The sequence below is a fragment of the Pristiophorus japonicus genome, chromosome 3 (assembly GCF_044704955.1).
Source record: "Pristiophorus japonicus isolate sPriJap1 chromosome 3, sPriJap1.hap1, whole genome shotgun sequence".
Classification (NCBI taxonomy): domain Eukaryota; kingdom Metazoa; phylum Chordata; class Chondrichthyes; family Pristiophoridae; genus Pristiophorus; species Pristiophorus japonicus.
The window spans coordinates 116779338-116799086 of record NC_091979.1 but is presented as its reverse complement, the minus strand read 5'-3'; the positions used below and the strand labels follow the sequence as shown (position 1 = coordinate 116799086).

The 19749-nt window shown below is 44.6% G+C and overlaps 1 protein-coding gene across 3 annotated transcripts in view; it reads left to right on the top strand.

The window, feature by feature from the left end:
- Positions 1–19749, top strand: part of LOC139259852 (lysosomal cholesterol signaling protein-like) — a 116649-nt gene that overhangs the window by 77072 nt on the left and 19828 nt on the right. For all 3 annotated transcript variants that reach the window (XM_070875739.1, XM_070875738.1, XM_070875740.1), the window contains exon 11: positions 18895–19102. In XM_070875739.1, coding sequence (XP_070731840.1) covers positions 18895–19102 — 208 coding nt within the window. The remainder of the gene's footprint in view (positions 1–18894; positions 19103–19749) is intronic.

The following is a 19749-nucleotide window of genomic DNA, read 5'->3' as shown; positions in this document are numbered from 1 at the left end:
CTTTGCCATCTCCTTTCTGACTTTGTTCAACAGCCCAGATTGTATGTCTTCAGGACTTGATGACTTATCCACCTGGAGTCCTGCTAATCTGCTCCAAACCAAAAGCTTTTCTGCAGTTGTTTCATTGAATCATAGGGCCTGAAATTGATGGCCTTACCACCCACTGCTGCCGACATTCCTCTTGAAGTTGAGCCCAGTGCCACTTTCCATTTGGTGTGGAGTGGGCGGGAGGGGAGGACCGCCCGCTGACATCAGTGGACGGCCGAGTGGCACAACTGACCTCCCGCCCGCTGAGATGCCAGATTGGGGGGGGGAAGTCGGCACCAGAACAGGCAAGGACTAATGGCTGGAGGCTGTTCTATCCCAGACTGAGTATGAAGAGCTGAAAAAAAAAAGTTAAACATTTTAAAAATGTTTTCTTTACAGCGACTTACCTGGATGGGGTCCCCTGAAAGTGTCCCAATGGTTTTTTGATGATGATTTTCCTTTAAGTCTTTGATCCTCCGTAGGCCCGACTCCATCCTCGGCAGCACTTGGGCGGCAAGCGCTTTTGTTGCCGAGATTGGGAGCTCCTACCGGTTGCCGCTCAGATTGGCAACGCAAGTCCCTCTTACCGTCCGCCACCCTTTCAAGGACCTAGTTAACGAAAGTACCATCTAGTACCTCGCCGGCCATTTGGGCAGCATTTGGGTGGGTGGAGGCCTTCACTAATTTCGGCCCCATAGTCTTACAGCACAGAAAGACCATTCGGCCTGTTATGCCTTTGCCAGCTTTTTGAAAGTGCTGTCCCACACCCCAGCAAATTAGCTCTCTTCAAATATGTGCACAGTTGCATATTGAAAGTTCCTATAGAATCTGATTCCACCACCCTCAGAAAATGTATTCCAGATCTTAATCCTCAAATAATTTCTCCACATTTTCCCTCGTTCTTATGCCAATTATTTTAAATCTATGACCTTTGGTTATCAACTCACTTTCCAGAGGAAATAGTTTCCCCCTACTTGCTCTATCAAAACCCCTCAATTTTGAATGCCTCTATTAGGTCTCTCCATAATAGTCTGATTTAAGGAGACTAATCCCAATTTCTCTAATCTCTCCACATAACTGAAGCCCCTCATCCCTGGCATCATCCTAGTAAATCACCTCTGTACCCTCACCAAGGCCTTGACATCCTTCCTCAAGTATGATACCCAGAATTGTACACTAAACCAGCTGAAGCCTAACCTGTGATTTATAAAGGTTTAGCATGACTTCCTAGTTTTTATATTCAATGCCGCTATTTACAAAGCCATATGCTTCCTTAACCGTTTATGAAGTCACCCTACCACCTTCAAAGATTTGTGAATATGTATCTGGGTCCCTCTGCTCTTGCACCCCCTCAAAATAGTACCATTTAGATTATACTGCCTCTCCATCTTGTTCCTTCACTTAACATTTATCCACATTAAATTGTTTCTGCCCATTTCACCAGTCTATGTCTCCTGAAGTCTACTATCCTAGTCACTATTTACGACGTTACCAAGTTTTATATCATCCACAAACTTCAAAATTGTACTCCTATACCCAAGTCCAAGGCATGAGAAAAGCAATGGTTCCAATACTGACTGTTGAAGGGATCCCATTGCACATTTCTCCAGGTCAGAAAAACATCTGTTCACCACTACTCTCTGCCTCCTAGCCCATAGCCAATTATATACCCAAGTTACCACTCTAATCCATGTTCTCTCCTCGTACACCTACATTTACATTTTTATCATTTGTAAAAATTGGCACAAATATTTAACATTTATAATCCATTGAGTAAGGGCAAGGAAAATATATACAGGCAACTCATATATCCGTACATGGATCCAATGGGAAACCATTGTAACGGGATTTAAAATTCTGTTGCTAACAAGTGAAAAGACAGCTCCAAATAATTTGGAAAAATCACCTTCCAAACACTGCTTATTTGTATGCTCGCATGCTCTAGCTCTATAAAAATCACCCTCCTCTGCCCTGGTTTTGCTGGTGCACGCTACTGCAAATGCTGGCTCATGGCCACCACTGACATTGGGAACAGGGGCAGTGCCAGCACTGGGTTCAAGGCATAGGACCTGTACATATACTGGTAATGTCCATCTTTTGTTAGTTTGTATTGGATTCATTAAAGTTTTAACTTATAAATGTAACCTCACCCCAACAGGAAAATAGTTTACCTGGAACTGAAAAAAGGTCTTGGAGATGGAAGGGAAGAATAGCCAAATAAGAGTCTATATATTTAGCAAATACTGTGAATCCACTGTAGGAAGTAGAAAAAAAAAGTTCTAATCTCATTAACTGTAAATAGAACATTGAGAGAGATGAGTTACTTGCATCTTAAACCACTCATAAAATCACATTTGAGAGATCTGCCTCATTCACTGTCAGCAAGGTATGTCATTTTTTATCTGCTGTCAGTCAAGTGATGTATTTCAATAAATTTGCTCTGCTACAGCAACAGGTAAATCACAATTGCATTTAGGCTGCAGGCTTGGTGAAAGTGTCAAACTGCACTTCAAATACAGGACTACATGAGCAATGCAGCAGGAGGTATCCAGTTATTTTTAATAAGTGAAATTTGTTTGTTAAATTATGACTCCCCTTTGAGGAGTTATTTTTCTAAATCTGACTCAAAGAACTCAGCTAACATTTGGGGGAGGGGGGGGTTGCTTGGAATTAACACCAAGCAAGGAAATGTTGTATTTCAGTACCTGGCCAAAAATAGCATGGCTGGGAAACTCAGTAACTGTGTGTATGCTTTTATGTGAAGATTAATTTGCTTTAAATACAGTATAAAAAGGTTGTTACACTTTATAGGCCTTCACATGTGTACTTCTCATGTTCAGCTGCAAAGACCAATCCATAAATGATTCCTCCTTCCTTATGAAACATCCAATATCTGGTAATGTAACCAGCCAGGGCCCAAGGGAAAACCCTTGTTGCTGTATTTAGCTTACTGGATATGTCACAAGCACACCAATGATCTGTATGGGGTTCTGGGGAGTGTTGTGCCTTAGGTGTCTCTCTCTGGGCTCTGCCCTCACACAGCTTGTGCCTGGTCTGCAAGGTACCCTGAGTGCTGCAAGAACACTCCTGGAGAGAGAGACAGTGTCCACAGCTTATGAAGGGGGTTTTGAGATTCATGCGTCCCCACAGTTTATGACTAGCCTATGAGGCACCTGTGAGTGTCAAACACTCCTAACCCCTTTCTTCCCTAGCCTGTGGCTCACAGTTGAGCGTTTAAGGCACTCCTGGCTTCCCTTACACTGTTCTGACAAGACTCACGATCAGGAGATGTAATACAACAGAACTGAGACAAGGCAATTCCAAGAGGAACTTTAAGCTTCCAATTTATTTGGCAAGGTGTATCTCAACAAACAGCAATACACCAACAAAACAATCCCCCTAAATCCCACTAAGCAGACACAACAAAAATTTTTACACAAGTTTAACAGCAGTGCAATGCCCAACCTCCCACCTTCCAGACCTAACTGAGTTGGGCATTCTGGGGACCAGAGATTATACTCACCACAGCCTTTAGTCTTTCCAGGTCAAAACACAGTTTCAGGGTTCTCATATTGCTTTCTTCAGGATCTTGAAGTTACTTTTTCAGTTGTGATTTTCTTGGAAGCTTGGTTGTTGTTGCATCTTGTTATTGCTGTGGATCTACCAGAGTCCAGCTTTTGGGAAGATCCTTGTGGAAAAAGAAAAGGTTCAGTCTCCAGTAGCAAAAGGAGGCTGAACTGATGCCATCTCAGGATGGTGGTTTGCTGCTTCTGTTCAGACCCTGATCTTCCTTCTGTGTCAAAAGGCTGACTGCTTGCTGGAACAGAACAACTTGTCAGAGCAGAAACCCCTTCTTATATCCAGTTATCCAGCCAGACCTCCGTGCTGAAATAAATCCTTCCCATTGGTGGGCTTGTGATTTTTGAAAAATGCAGCTGTGTTGGATTTCGCGTTTTTTTTTTCCATTGGCCATCCCTGATAACCTAATCAAGGGTTGAGTAGATGTTAATTGGGTTGGCAGGGTGTGGGCCTCCTGTAGCCATTGTGTAGGCCCTCCGACTTTAATGCCCAAAAAAAAACACACAACCCCCCCCCCCCCCCAAAAAAACAAAAAAGGGCATTGGAAAATGTTTGGAGTGGCCCCCCAGATTGGGGGGTACTTGATTTAAATGTTTTATTTTGTCTCCCCTAAGAGTTGTGTAGGCCCTCGGTTTGTTTTGGGTTCCCTAGTTTTCTTAAGGCCTGCAAAATATCCGTCCATAGTGTAAATGTGGGGGAGACAATAGCCCGGTATCGGTGATGAGTCAGTCCCGAGTTTTCAAGCAAGGGCACTCCCATTGGCTTGGAGTCCCTTGCTTCGGGCTGACTCTGTCTCACCATTGGCCCTCCAGTGTCCTCCCCGGTCCAATCACTGCCCTGCCAAGGCCACACCGTTTCGGTTTCAATCCACATCTGGTTCTGGGTTCCCTGTTCCTTCCAGGACACTGGCCTGCTACAGCACAGACAGATCCCACAGCGCATTTCCTTCTGGGTAAAATGAGGAGTTTTCGTCCTCCCCGACAGATCTAAACATCCTTGTGTTGAAAAAACATTATCATATTACATAGTCTTTACAACACAGAATTAGGCTGAGCCTCCTCCCACCCTACTTCGTTAACATATCCTTCCTTGTGTGTTTATCTATGCTAGTCATCTTAACTACTATTTGTGGTAGTGAATTCCACATTCTAACCACTCTCTGGGTAAAGATGTTTCTCTTGAATTCCTGATTGGATTTATTGGTGATTATCTTCTATTTATGGCTCCTGGTTCTGCTCTGCTACGCAAGTGGAAACATCTCTTGTCTTCTCTATCAAATCCTTTCATAATCTTAAAGACTTCTATCAGGTCATCCCTTAGTCTTCTCTTTTCTAGAAAAAGAGCCCCAGCCTGTTCAATCTTTCCTGATAGGTATAACATCTCCGTTCTGGTATCATTCCAATTAAATCCTTTTTTGCCATTTTTCCAGTGCCTCTATATCTATTTTATAATATGGAGACCAGAACTGTTCTCAGTACTCCAAGTGTGATCTAACCAAGGTTCTGTACAAGTTTAACATAACCTCTACTTTTCAGTTCTATTCCTCGAGAAATGAACCCCAGTGTTTTGTTTACTTTTTTTTATTGTCTTATTTACCCGTGTCACTACTTTGTGATTTATGTATCTATACCTCCAAGTCTCTCTGTTCCTCTACCCTTTTTAGGCACTTATTTTATGACTTGGGTTATAAACTGTGGAACAGGTTTATTATTAACAAATAAGGAAAGATAATATGGCAGATTACAATAGTTTACAAAACTTATCTCTCCTCCTCAAACATAGAAACCAGTTAATATAAATGACCCTTTGTTAATCCTCCTAATAACACATTACTGGAAATTGCCCATCCCTGATTGCCCTCGAGAAGGTGGTGGTGAGCCACCTTCTTGAACCGCTGCAGTACATATGGTGAAGGTACTCCCATAGTACTGTTAGGGAAGGATATCCACGATTTTGACCCAGCAACTATGATGGAACGGTGATATATTTTCAGTCAGGATGATGTGTGACTTGGAGGGGAACTTGCAGGTGATGCTGTTCCCATGTACCTGCTGCTCTTGTCCTTCCAGGTGGTAGAGGTCGCAGGTTTGGGAGGTGCAGTTGAAGTAGTCTTGGCAAGTTGCTGCAGTGCATCTTGTAGATGGTACACACTGCTGTCACGGTGTGCCGGTGGTGGAGGGAGTGAATGTTGAAGATGGTGGATAAGGTGCCAATCAAGTGGGCTGCTTTGTCCTGGATGGTGTCGAGTTTCTTGAGTGTTGTTGGAGCTGCACTCATCCAGGCAAGTGGAGAGTATTGCATCACCTTCCTAACTTGTGCCTTGTAAATGGTGCAAAGGCTTTGGGGAGTCAGGAGGTAAGACACTCATGGCAGAATACCCAGACTCTGACCTGCTCTTATAGCCACAGTATTTATGTGGCTGGTCCAGTTAAGTTTCTGGTCAATGGTGACTGCCAGGATGTTGTTGGTGGGGGATTCGGTAATGCCATTGAATGTCAAGGAGTGGTGGTTAGACATTCTCTTGTTGGAGATAGTCATTGCCTGGTATTTGTGTGGCACGAATGTTACTTGCCATTTATCAGCTCAAGCCTGAATGTTGTCCAGGTCTTGCTGCATGCAGGCACGGACTGCTTCATTATCTGAGGAGTTGCGAATGGAAAATGCCAAATGGTTCTCGATTGAAGTGCAGCTAAATTAGTTTTGGAAACAAAATGTATTTGCTGGGGAACATGTTGTGTCTGTTAAATTGAGTGTAAAAGCCAGTGGCTTATGAATTTCAACCTGAATGCAAACTGTATAGTAACCAAAATTTGTAATGGCTATCAGTTTAGAATACATCTGTATCTTATTAAAAATCTTGGTGAAATTCAACTTGTGTGGTGGGCGCAAGATGTGTGGAAAGGAAACTCGGGCAGGGTGTGTAATGGGCAGCCAATTCACTACCACCCAATTTGTGCCCTCCCTGAAGTTGAATTTCGCGCCCCCCCCCACCACCACCACCTTTATGTATACATCCACATCCTGTCCACAAAAATTTACAACCAATTATCTCACTTTTTCCTCACACATTTTTATGTCAACTTTAAATTCCATTATAAATTCTTATGCCCACCTATGTAAACTAGTCTATTCTGACCAGTTCTGATGAAGGGTCGTCGGCCCGAAACGTTAACTCTGCTTTTCCCTCCTCCACTGAGATTTCCAGCATTTTCTGTTTTTATTTCGGATTCCAGCATCCACAGTATTTTGCTTTTGTATGTAAACCTGTCACTCTGTTATTGTACTCTGGCCTCTGGATGATGATCTGACCCCAAATTCCAGAACTGTGTACGAACATACAAACAATGACAGACAGGTAAAGACCATCTGGTCCATCGAGCCTGTCCTACACAATTGCGATACCTTGTGTATCACCACATTTACACTCCACCCACCCAAAACCATTTGATCTCCTGAAAAAGGCAAAAGAACAGATTTTTTTTTTTTTTAAAAGACCAATTTAGGGGGGAAAATTCTGGGAAATTCCCCTCTGACTCACCTAGGTGATCAAAACTAGTCCAGGAGATCACTCTGGCCTTGAATTCCCTGCAATGCCGACCTTCTGTAAGAGGTGATCGCCGCCGCAGTCAGAAACACATCCAGTTTTCACTTGATCCACTATATGAAACGGCAGCTTGTTCCAGAAGTCTATTATTCTCTGGGAAAAGAACTACCTTCTGACGTCTAACCTAGATCTAGCCCTATACAGCTTAAATTTGTGCCACCTGGTCCTGTCTAACCTATTTAATTGAACTAAACTGTCAGCTGGAACACCCATCTATTCCCCTCATTATCTTATAAACCTCAATCAGATCCTCCCGCCTAAGTCTACGCTTCTCTAAGGTATAGAGTGCCAACTCTTTATCCTATCTTAATAACTAAGATGCTTTAGACTTGGAATTAGTCTAGTGGCTCTCTTCTGCACCCTTTCCAGAGTCTCAATATCACCCACCATGTGAGGAGACCAAAACTGGACACCGTATTCTAAGTGCGCCCTGACTAAGATCTTGTACAAGGAAAAAACAGTACCTCTCATCTTATACTCAATTGTCCTATGGATACATGCCAACACTCTATTTGCTCTGGCTATTGCTGCATGGCATTGCTTGTGTACCTTTAAGGATATATGCACTAGAATGCCCAAATCTATTTCTATCTGAACCATCTTTAATGCCTTTCCCTGGAGGGTGTATGAATATTGAGCATTTGCCCTTCCCACATGCATAACACTGCACTTATCTAAGTTAAACATCATTTACAGCAGGTCGGGGCCATAAAAGGTGCGGCGAGCAGCGGCCATGGGCAGCGTGGAGGCCCCGATCTATCAGGGAACATCAGTGGCAGGTCGGGGCCATAAAAGGAGTGGAAGTGTGGCAGCGTGGAGGCCCCAACCTGCGAGGGAACATCAATGGCAGGTCCGGGCCAAAAAAGGAGTGGAGGTGCAGCACCCCAGGAGCATCGTGGAGGCATGCCACTTCAAGGTACAGCGCGAGCTGGTGCAGGAGGGCAACAGTTGTGAAGAGTGACGTCATCAAGATCCAGGTCGGTGATTGGAGCATGGGCAGATACAGCAGGAGCGGCAAGATCGGGGCCCAGGGGAGGCGCGAGTTCGGGGCCCGGGGTAGCACTGGCCAGCCCACACTGCGATATGTGTGCGCACTAGGTCCATGCAGCAGAGCTGGTCTTCAGTCCTCTTGGGTAATCCTTGCCATTGGACCAAGACCTAGCTCTGTCAAGCCCGTGTGGTGGCTGGTGTGCAATGGCCATCCCACATTAAAAAATTCACGCACAGGCATCATCCACCCTTCAGGATGTAGTTCGGGTCCTTCATTGAAACACCTGTGAACTCGTCCTTTTTTTGGCGTGGAAGCAAGTCATCCTCGTTTTGAGGGACCACCTATAATGATGACATTTTCCAGTTATGAGCCCAATCTCCCAACACATTAAGATCTGCCTGAAGCAGACGAGTTTCTCAGTTCTAATACTGTGCAGATCTTGGTATCATCTGCAAATTTTCCCCCAACCCCAAATCCAGATCATTAATAAAAGCAGTCCCAACATAGAAACATAGAAAAAGATGCAGGAGTAGGCCATTCGGCCCTTCGAGCCTGCGCCACCATTCAATAAGATCATGGCAGATCATTCACCTCAGTACCCCTTTCCTGCCTTCTCTCCATACCCCTTGATCCCTTTAGCTATAAGGGCCATAACTAACTCCCTCTTGAATATATCTAACGAAATGGCATCAACAACTCTCTGGTAGAGAATTCCGCAGGTTCACAACTCTGAGTGAAGAAGTTTCTCCTCATCTTGGTCCTAAATGGCTTACCCCTTATCCTTAGACTATGACCCCTGGTTCTGGACTTCCTCAACATTGGGAACATTCTTCCTGCATCTAAGCTGTCCAGTCCCGTCAGAATTTTATATTTTTCTATGAGATTCCCTCTCGTTCTTCTAAACTCCAGTGAATACAGGCCCAGCCGATCCAGTCTCTCTTCATATGTCAGTCCTGCCACCCTGGGAATCAGTCTGGTGAACCTTCGCTGCACTCCCTCAATAGCAAGAATGTCCTTCCTCAGATTAGGAGACCAAAACTGAACACAATATTCCAGGTGAGGCCTCACCAAGTACAACTGCTCCTATACTCAAATCCCCTAGCTATGAAGGCCAACATGCCATTTGCCACCTTCACCGCTTGCTGTACCTGCATGCCAACTTTCAATGACTAATGTACCATGACACCCAGGTCTCGTTGCACCTCCCCTTTTCCTAATCTGTCGCTATTCAGATAATAATCTGCCTTCACGTTTTTGCCCCTAAAGTGGATAACCTCACATTTATCCACATTATACTGCATCTGCCATGCATTTGCTCACTCACCTAACCTGTCCAAGTCACCCTGCAGCCTATTAGCATCCTCCTCATAGCTCACACCGCCACCCAGTTTAGTGTCATCTACAAACTTGGAGATACTACATTCAATTCCTTCATCTAAATCATTGATGTATATTGTAAATAGATGGGGTCCCAGCACTGAGCCCTGCGGCACCCCACTAGTCACTGCCTGCCATTCTGAAAAGGACCCGTTTATTTCGACTTTCTCCTTCTTGTCTGTCAACCAGTTCTCTATCCACGTCAATACGTTACCCCCAATACCACGTGCTTTAATTTTGCGCACCAATCTCTTGTGTGGGACCTTGTCGAAAGCCTTTTGAAAGTCCAAATACACCACATCCACTGGTTCTCTCTTGTCCACTCTACTAGTTACATCCTCAAAAAAAATTCCAGAAGATTTGTCAAGCATGATTTCCCTTTCATAAATCCATGCTGACTTGAACCGATCCCAACACTGATCCCTGCGGGACACCAATGGTGACCAGCTTCCAAACAGATCCAAATCTATCTATAACTACTTTTTGCTTGCATCCTGCCAACCAGTTCTGAATCCAACTCTTTCCACTTGTACCAAAGGCTCCAATCTTCGAGAAGCCTCTTATGCGGTACCTTATCAAAAGCTTTTTGGAAATCGTTAAGTAGACAATGTCTACTGTGCTTATCTCATCCACCAACTTTGTAACTTTTTCAAAAAATACAATTAGATTTGTAATACATGACCTTTTATGAAGCCATACTGGGGGTACCTAATATGTCCCTCCCTATCCAAGTATTTATATATTGCATCCCTTATGCTTCCTTCAAGCACCTTATGTATTACTGATGTTAAACTGATGGGCCGATAGTTACCCAGGTCTGTCTTGTCACTTTTTTTAAAAATGGGGACTACATTAGCCTCCTTCCAATCTGTGGGAACCATTTCAGTAATGAGCTATTAAAATACAGGCCAGGGGCTCGCACATCACATGTCCCATCTCCCGGAGGACCCTCAGGTGGATTTCATCCGACTTGGCTGCTCGAGCTATTTTCAAGTTCTTAATTCTTTCTAAAACAATAATAATATGATTGTTAATCTTACTAACAAAACTAATATTATTAAATTCTAATATTAGAGTATCATCTTCAGGGGTGAATACTGATGCAAAGTACTCATTTAATATTTCTGCCATACCGAGTGAGTCCTTTGTAACCAGTCCTTGAACACCCTTCAATAGCCCATTATAGTCTTTGATAGTTCTCTGACTCTTCACATAACTAAAAATGCTCTTTTCATTACTGCCACAGTTGTCCACAATCCTTTTTTCCATTAGCCTTTCTGCTGATCTAATAGCAGCCTTCCTTTTCTTTAGTTCCTTGTGTTCATCTATTTATTTGAGTATTGAATATTTTTAATTTACAGAAACATTTCTGTTTAGATCTTATTTGTCTTTGTACATAGCCATCAGCAACTTTGGCTTTTTCTTACCACATTTCCTCCTTTTTGATTTTGGGTATGTTTGTTTTCCACATTTTTAATCTTGCCCTTAAAAACTTTCCATTTATATTCAACATCAGTCTCATCACCACCGAGGAGGGTTAGCCAATATACCCGTTCCAAATCATCTGCCATTTTGAAGAAGTTTGCTCTTCTGAAATCTGGTACGAGTTGTAGGTTCTCAGTACTTTTAGTTTTACTAGCCAATTGAAACCGTGTAATGTTGTGATCACTGTTGCCCAGATGTTCCCCCACATAGAGGCCTGATACAAGGTCAGGATCACTACTAAACACCAGATCCAATATATGATTATCCCTAGTTACTTCATTTAACATGTTGTCAGGAAACAGCCTTGTATATTTCCAATACATTTTTTAGCTGCACTTCCCATCACAACAGCAGGTAAACCATTGAATGCCAGGAAAATTAAAATCATCCACCAGCCAAAGGTGGCATTTTATATTAAAAGCATTAGTGATCTGTTTCCATAATAGCTCATCACATTCAGGTGTTTAACCTGGGGGCCTATAACAATTATCAATAATTAATCCCTGCCCAAGAGCTTGGTCCACTTGAACCCAGATAGCTTCAGCTATACCTGATTAGGCAATATCAAGTCTCTCTAGCTGTTAGATTCTCACTGATTTTAAAAATAGCAACCCCACCTCCCCTTTGACCTACCCTATCCTTTCTGAAACCCTTTTAACCCTGTGTCCAGTTTTGATGTTGTTTTGCTTCTTGTTTTAGGTGATGTTTCTCTCAGATAAGTCTGCTTAAAAGTTTGAATTTTTGTGGGGTTCTTTTTGTTATGTATGAATAAAGAGTCTGACTGGATACTGTGAGCTCAAAGTAAAGTGTGACCTTAGTCTTTTATTGCAGGTCTCCAGAGTGCCTCTCCAGCCTGTGAGGCCTTCTTAAGTACAGGTGCTCCCAAGGGATTGTGGGATCTCTTGGGACTCCAGGGGATGAGCCCTCTGGTGGCTACACAAGGTATTGACAGGTTCACATATATAACAACCCCCTCCCCCCCCCACCCCCCAAAGTCAATAGTGTAACTATTTACAAGGTGAGTTGATCTGGGGCCTTTCTTTCCCTGGTTGATCATCTCGGAACAAATGCTAGTTTTGGTGAATCGTTTGTTGGGCCCTTGCTGGGCTGCTGTGTAGCTGGTCCTGCTGGGCTGCCTGGTATGGTGAGTCCAGCTGGGCTGCTGCAGGTGATGGGTTGCTGCTTCGTGGTCAACCGCGGTGTCTGTTGCCACTGGTGTGTATGTTGGTGGGTTCAAAGAAGGTAGGGTCCAATGTGGGTTGCTCTGGATAGTCTGTGAATCTGAGTTTGATTTGGTCCAAGTGTTTCCGGTGGATGAGTCCATTTGAAAATTTGACCCGAAACACCCTACTCCCCTCTTTGGCCACAACGGTGCCGTGAAGCCACTTGGGACCTTGCCCATAGTTCAACACAAATACAGGATCATTGATTTCAATTTCGCATGACACATTTGCGCGATCATGATAGATACTTTGTTGAAGCCGCCTGCTCTCTCCCTGTTCATGTAGATTCGGGTGGACTAACGAGAGCCTTGTCTTAAATGCCCTTTTCATGAGCAGTTCAGTGGATGGAATCCCAGTGAGCGAGTGGGGTCCGTGCAGTAGCTAAGCAGAACTCGGGATAGGCGAGTCTGCAGCGAATCTTCAGTTACCCTCTTCAAGCCCTACTTGATGGTTTGCACTGCTCTCTCTGCCTGACCACTGGTTTGAACGGGGCAGATGTAACATGTTTGATCCCATTACGGGTCATGAACTCTTTGAACTCGGCACTGGTGAAACATGGCCCGTTGTCGCTCACAAGGACATCAGGCAGGCCGTGCGTGGCCAACATGGCCCGCAGGCTTTCAGTGGTGGCAGCGGACGTGCTTGCCAACATTATCTCTCATTCAATCCATTTGGAGTACACATCTACAACCACTAGGAACATTTTACCCAAGAATGGGCCTGCATAGTCGACATAGACCCTGGACCACGGTTTGGAGGGCCAAGACCATAAACTTAGTGCCACCTCCCTGGATGCATTGCTTAACTGCGAGCATGTGTTACATTTGTGCACGCAGGACTCTAAGTCCGCATCGATAATGGGCCACCTCACGTGGGATCTGGCTATCGCTTTCATCATGACGATGCCTGGGTGAGTACTGTGGCGATCACTGATGAAAGTGTCTCTGCTCTTCTTAGGGACCACTATCCGATTACCCCACAGAAGACAGTCTACCTGTATAGACACTTCAACTTTGCGTCGCTGGTACGGCATTATATTTTCCTGCATTTCCAGTGGGACACTGGACCAGCTCCCGCGAAGCGCGCACTTTTTTACTAGGGACAGTAAGGGGTCCTGGCTTGTCCAGGTTCTAATCTGTTGGGCTGTGACGGGTGATTGCTCACTCTCGAACGCTTCCTTACCATGACTAAATCTGTGGGCTGTGCCATTTCCACCCCCGTGGTGGGCAATGGCAGCCTACTGAGAGCATCGGCACAGTTTCTGTGCCTGGCCTGTGGCGGATGGCGTAGTTGTATGTGGACAACGTGAGCGCCCATCTCTGTTACAGGCTGATGCATTGGTATTTATCCCCTTACTCTCGGAAAACAGGGATATTAGTGGCTAATGGTCAGTTTCCAATTCAAATTTGAGCCCAAACAGATATCGATGCATTTTCTTTACCTCATAAACACACGCTAACGCTTCTTTTTCAATCATGCTGTAGGTTCTCTCAGCCTTAGACAGACTTCTGGACGCATGAGCAACTTCCCAGATTCATTGGCTTGTTGCAATACACACCCGACGCCGTACGACGACGCATCACATGCTAGTACCAAACGCTTACATGGATCGAACAACACAAGCAATTTATTTGAGCATTAAAATTTTCCAGCTTTTACAAAGGCATTTTCTTGGCTTTCGCCCCAAACCCATTCGTCTCCTTTACACAGTAAGACATGCAGTGGTTCAAACAGTGTGCTCAGACTCGGTTAAAAAGTTACCAAATTAGTTCAGGAGTCCAAGAAACGACCGCAGCTCCGTCACGTTCTGTGGCCTCGGTGCGTTCTCATTGCCTCTGTCTTCGAATCGGTGGGCCTGATCCCATCCGCCGTAATTCTTCTCCCCAGGAACTCCACTTCAGGCGCCAAGAAAACGCACTTTGAGCATTTTAACCTGAGCCCCACACTGTTGAGTCGACTAAGAACCTCCTCCACGTTCTGTAGATGCTCGACTGTGTCCCCACCTGTAACCAAGATGTCGTCCTGGAAGACCACCGTGCATGGGACCGACTTCAGTAAACTTTCCATGTTTCTCTGGAATATCGCCGCGGTTGATCGAATCTCAAACGGGCATCTGTTATAAATGAAAAGACCTTTGTGCGTGTTGATGCAGGTGAGGCCCTTCGATGATTCCTCCAGTTCCTGCGTCATTTAGGCCGAGGTCAAGTCCAGCTTCGTGAACGTCTTTCCTCCCGCCAGCATCGCAAAAAGGTCGTCTGCCTTTGGTAGTGGGTATTGAACCTGCAGGGAGAAACGATTGATAGTTACTTTGTAATCGCCACAGATTCTGATGGTGCCATTTCCCTTGAGGACTGGAACAATCTGACTGGCCCACTCGTTGAATTCGATCGGCGAAATGATGCCCTCTCGTTGCAGCCGGTCCAGCTTGATCTCCACCCTCTCTCATCATGTACAGTACTGCTCTCGCCTTGTAATGGATGGGTCGTGGCCCCGGAATTAGATGGATCTGCACTTTTGCTCTTTAGAACTTCCCGATGCCTGGTTCGAACAGCGAGGGGAACTTGTTTAAGACCTGAGCACACGAAGTGTCGTCAATGGACGAGAGCGCTCGGACATCATCCCAGTTCCAGCGTATCTTTCCCAGCCAGCTCCTGCCGAGCAGCGTGGGACCATCGCCCAGTACCACCCAGAGTGGTAGCTTGTGCATTGCTCCATCGTAGGAGACCTTTACGGTAGCACTGCTGATTACGGGAATCAGTTCCTTTGTGTAAGTTCTCAGTTTAGTGCAAATGGGAGTCAGGATTGGTCTTGAGGCCTTGCTGCACCACAATTTATCGAAAGTCTTTTTGCTCATAATGGACTGGCTCGCACCCGTGTCCAGCTCCAGTGACACCGGGTGTCCATTTAATTCAACCTTCAGCATTATCGGGGGACACTTTGTGGTAAATATGTGTGCATCCCATATACCTCTGCCTCCTCGGTCTGAGGCTCTGGTTCGTCGTTATCCGCCGTGGATCTCCTCTGCAACATGGTGGTTTGCAGGGTTTGCAGTTCGCCTGCACATACATTGGAGGTGTCCCATTGTTCCACAGCCCTTTGAAGCAGCATGAATGGAAATGATGATCACCCCCGCAGCGCTAACAAGGTGTTAATGGCCTTTCATTCATCACCCTTGATGGTGGACTCTGAGACATCTGCGGACGTGCAGCTGCAGGCATGTGGGGCCTGCCCTGTACGTTACGATTTGAAAACAACATCACTTTGTTCACAGTACTTGTAGCAGCACTCGTGTGCTGAGAGATTTGCTTGGTATTGTCACTTGTGGCAATGAACACCTGGGCTATCGCTATGGCTTCACTCAAGGTTGGGGTCTCTACAGTCAAAAGTTTGCGAAGTATCACTTCATGGCCAATGCCAAGTATGAAGAAGTCCCTGAGCATGTGCTCCAAATGTCCTTCAAATTTGCAATATCTTGCAAGGTGTCTCAGCTCGGCGACATAGCTCGCCACTTCCTGGCCTTCAGACCATTTTTAGGTGTAGAACTGGTACCTCGCCATCAGAACGCTTTCCTTCAGGTTCATGTGCACACTGGTCAGGGAGCATCATCATCGTACAATTTCTCTGTGGGTTTCGCTGGAGCAAGCAGATTTTTCATGAGGCCATACGTTGGTGCCCCGCAAACGATGAGAATTGCCCTTCGTTTGGCAGCGTTTGCTTCTCCTTTCAGCTCGTTGGCCACGAAGTATTGGTCAAGCCACTCCACGAAGGTTTCCCAATCATTTCCCTCGGAAAATTTCTCCAGGATGCCCATTGTTCTCTGCATCATTGGGTTCATTATCTGTATCTCGTCGCCAGTTGTTATATATGAATAAAGTCTCTGACCAGATACTGTGAGCTCAAATTAAAGTGTGACCGTAGTCTTTTATTACAGGTCTCCAGAGTGCCTCTCCAGCCTTTGAGGCCTCCTTAAGTACAGGTGCTCCCAAGGGATTGTGGGATCCCTTGGGACTCAAGGGGATGAGCCCTCTGGTGGCTACACAAGGTATTTACAGGTTTACATATATAACACTTTTTTGGTTTTAGTTTTATTGATTTATTTATTTTCCCTTGTTCCCTTTAGGTATTATGATTTTGCTCTCCACCTGCAGTCCAAACATCTTGCTGCAGACTTCATGCAGCTCTTGCACTTTCAATCGGCTGCAGTTTATTAATGCCATCACTGTGCTCCAAGTTGGCCATTTTCTACAGCTACTGTGTGTACTCCTCTCCCTAACATACGCTTCCACATCTTCCTTATTTTCATGTGCTCCCTGCCTATGGCCTGTCTTGCCACTATTGCTTCATTCCATCACTTGGTTCTCAACCTTTTCTATGGCCACTCATCACTGCCAGCCCTAAACCCCACTTCCCCTGCACCCCCCCCATCACCCCTCTCAATAAATTTTCAGTGCCACTGGCTGGGTCAACTAAGCTCCACTATTCTAAAGGCCTGACTGCTTGTCTGACATCACAAATTATATTCTCTGACTGGGACAGACCATGTGTTCCTCCCTCCCATTCCCCAGCCCTTCTCAAACTCTTGTAGTCTTTGACAGACCCAACAATATCACCTGCCTCCAATGCTTCTCTTCTATTGTCCAGCTTGGTGGGACTGCCCTGGTTTGGTTCAACTCTTGCCTATCTGATTGTAGCCAGAGCATCTCCAGCAATGGCTTCTCCTCCTAGCACCTCTAAGGATCCATCTTTTCCCCCTTCCCATTCCTCATCTACATGCAACATCATCTGCAAACTTCCACATGTACACTGATGATAGCCATTTCTAATACTCCACCGCTTCACTCTACCCCTCCATTGTCAAGACTCCTCATCCAACATCCAGTTTTCTATAAGCCCAATTTTCTCCAATTAAACATTTAGGAAGACTGACGCCATTGTTTTCCATCCCTGCTACAAACTCCATATCCTTGCCATTACTTCCACCCTCTTCTTTGGTTACTGTCACAGACAGAATCTCAGCATATTCTTCGCCCCTGAGCTGAGCTTCTGATCCCATATTATCTCCATCGCCAACACCATCTACTTCCACCTCTAATGTTGCCTGCCTCTGCTCTGACCTTAGCCATTCTGCCACTTAAACCCTCATCCATGCCCTTGTCGCCTGCACATACAGCTATCTTAATCCATTCCAGGCCAGTCTCCCATCCTCTACCATCTGTAAACCTCAGCTCATCCAAAACTCTGCTGCCCATATCCTGTTCTGCTTTCCCATCCACCCTTTCTTCACTGACTGACTAATATTGGATCCTAGTCCACCAACACCTCAAATTTAAAACTCATCCTTGTGTTTAAATTCCTTTGTGGCCTCATCATCCCAATCTTTGTAACACCTGCAGCCCTACAACCCCCATCCTCTCCGAACACTATGTTCCTCCAACTGCGGCTTCTTCTGCAACGTCCCCTCCTTTCATCCCATCATTGTTAGGTGTGCCCTAAGCCGCGCAGGCCCCTTACTCTGAAATTCCCTCACTAAACTTCTGTGTCTCCACTTCCCTCTCCTCCTTGAAGACCCTCTTTAAAACCTGCCTCTTTGACTAAGCTTTTGGTCACCCTCTCCTAATATTGGTCACCCCCTTTGGCACGATGTATGTTTTTTGATTATTCCTCTTTGAAGCGCTTTTTAGCATTTTCTATATCAAACGCGCTATATAATTGCAAGTTTGTTCTTGTTTACAATTTATATCAATGACTTGGACTCAAACTCGATGCAAATTGGTCAAATTTGCAGATGATATCAAACTAGGAAGAGCATTGCAGTGGGAGGAACAGCTCAGAAATTAAACAATGAATTGAACAAAACATGTAAGTGAGCAGAACAACAGCAGATGAAATCTAATGTGGACTGCACCATCAAAAAGATCACCTCCTCTGCTGACATGGCCTGTCTGCTGCTAAAACCCTCATCCATGCCTTTGTTACTTTCAGACGCAACTATTTCAAAACCTTCCCGTTTTCCACCCTCTATATATTAAATTTAGCTCATTCAAAACTCTGCTGTCCATATCGAATCCACTCAAATCATCAACTCTGTCCTCGCAAACTTTGACTCGCGGTCCTCCGTGCCTCAAACTTAAAATTATTATCCTTCATGGCCTTACCCATTCCTAACTCTGTAATCTCCTTCAGCCTTAAAATTCCTCCCCATTTCTCGAACTCTCTGTTCCGCTAACTCTGGCTTCTTTTGCTGCAAAGCTTAATATCATAGTTTTGGGAAACCAATAAAGTGTAACAGGTTACTTATTGATGACATAGGTGTTCAATCATCAGCTAGGGCTACCCATGCAAAATAAGGTAGCTCATAGAAAGTTTGGTATGGTAGGACTAAAATGCTGTACTGAAAGAAATTGCCTGTAGGCTTGGGCTTCCATGGTAGATATTAAAATATATTGACTGGTGTATGATTAGAATTATGAGCAACGGTCTGTTTGTTACAAGAGTTGGGCTGTTTTCTGTACTTTCTATTGATCTGACCCTCAAATTCACATATATTGAGGGCTAAGGTGTGTGTGTGTGTGTGTTTGTTTCCTTCTTCACATGTTTGTCATTTACAGATTATCAGTACTGCAGTCGTGCTGTCTTGTAGCATTGTTCTTGCGGGATCATCACTGATGCTACTGAGTCGGAACAGGCGGGATAATACTTATCAGAAACTACAACGCAACTCTCTTTCTAGCAGTACTGGTGACGATGCTAGACTAAAAGAAATCCAAACAGCAACTAACAATGTAACATCTGATACAGAATTTGCAACTGGTGAAGGTGAAGATCTTTTTTGATTACATTATATAGCATAGAATGAGAGGTCTGGGATTTATTACCTGTTTCCAACTTAAAAATTCTATATTTTATGTTTTTTAAATGAAGTAGAAATAGTCTGTTGTTTCCCTTTCTCCCATCCTCATCTCGTTGTCTACAGTGGACTTCTGTTTTGTTTTTCTTTAAATTGATGTCATTGCTGTGCAGTGCTGAATCCAACGATTGGCCTTATAACCACCAAAGCAGATAGGTGGTTGGATGGACATTCCAAGAGATATTTATTTAGCAAATGCAGACTCGTCATATAATTCCAGCTATCTTAGAGTAGTATCATCACCAGCATGCAAAGTGCTTAGGCCACCAGATAGTTTAGCTAGTTGACATGATTTAATAACATGGAATATGGTTTGTATTTGTCCACAAGCACATTTGACATTGTCACGAAGACCCCATAGCTGATTTGAGGCACACTGTCCAGTTTGAAACCATTCGAGAAGTGCCCAACTACAATGCAGCCAGTTGAATCCTAGTTGACTGTCTATAGGGTTATGGATGATGTGATGTTTATATCTGCTGTCCACTCTACAAACCAGTGAGTTGGTAAGGAAAAGTCAAAGGAATCAGGAAAGGTTGACCATATTAGGTGTCTC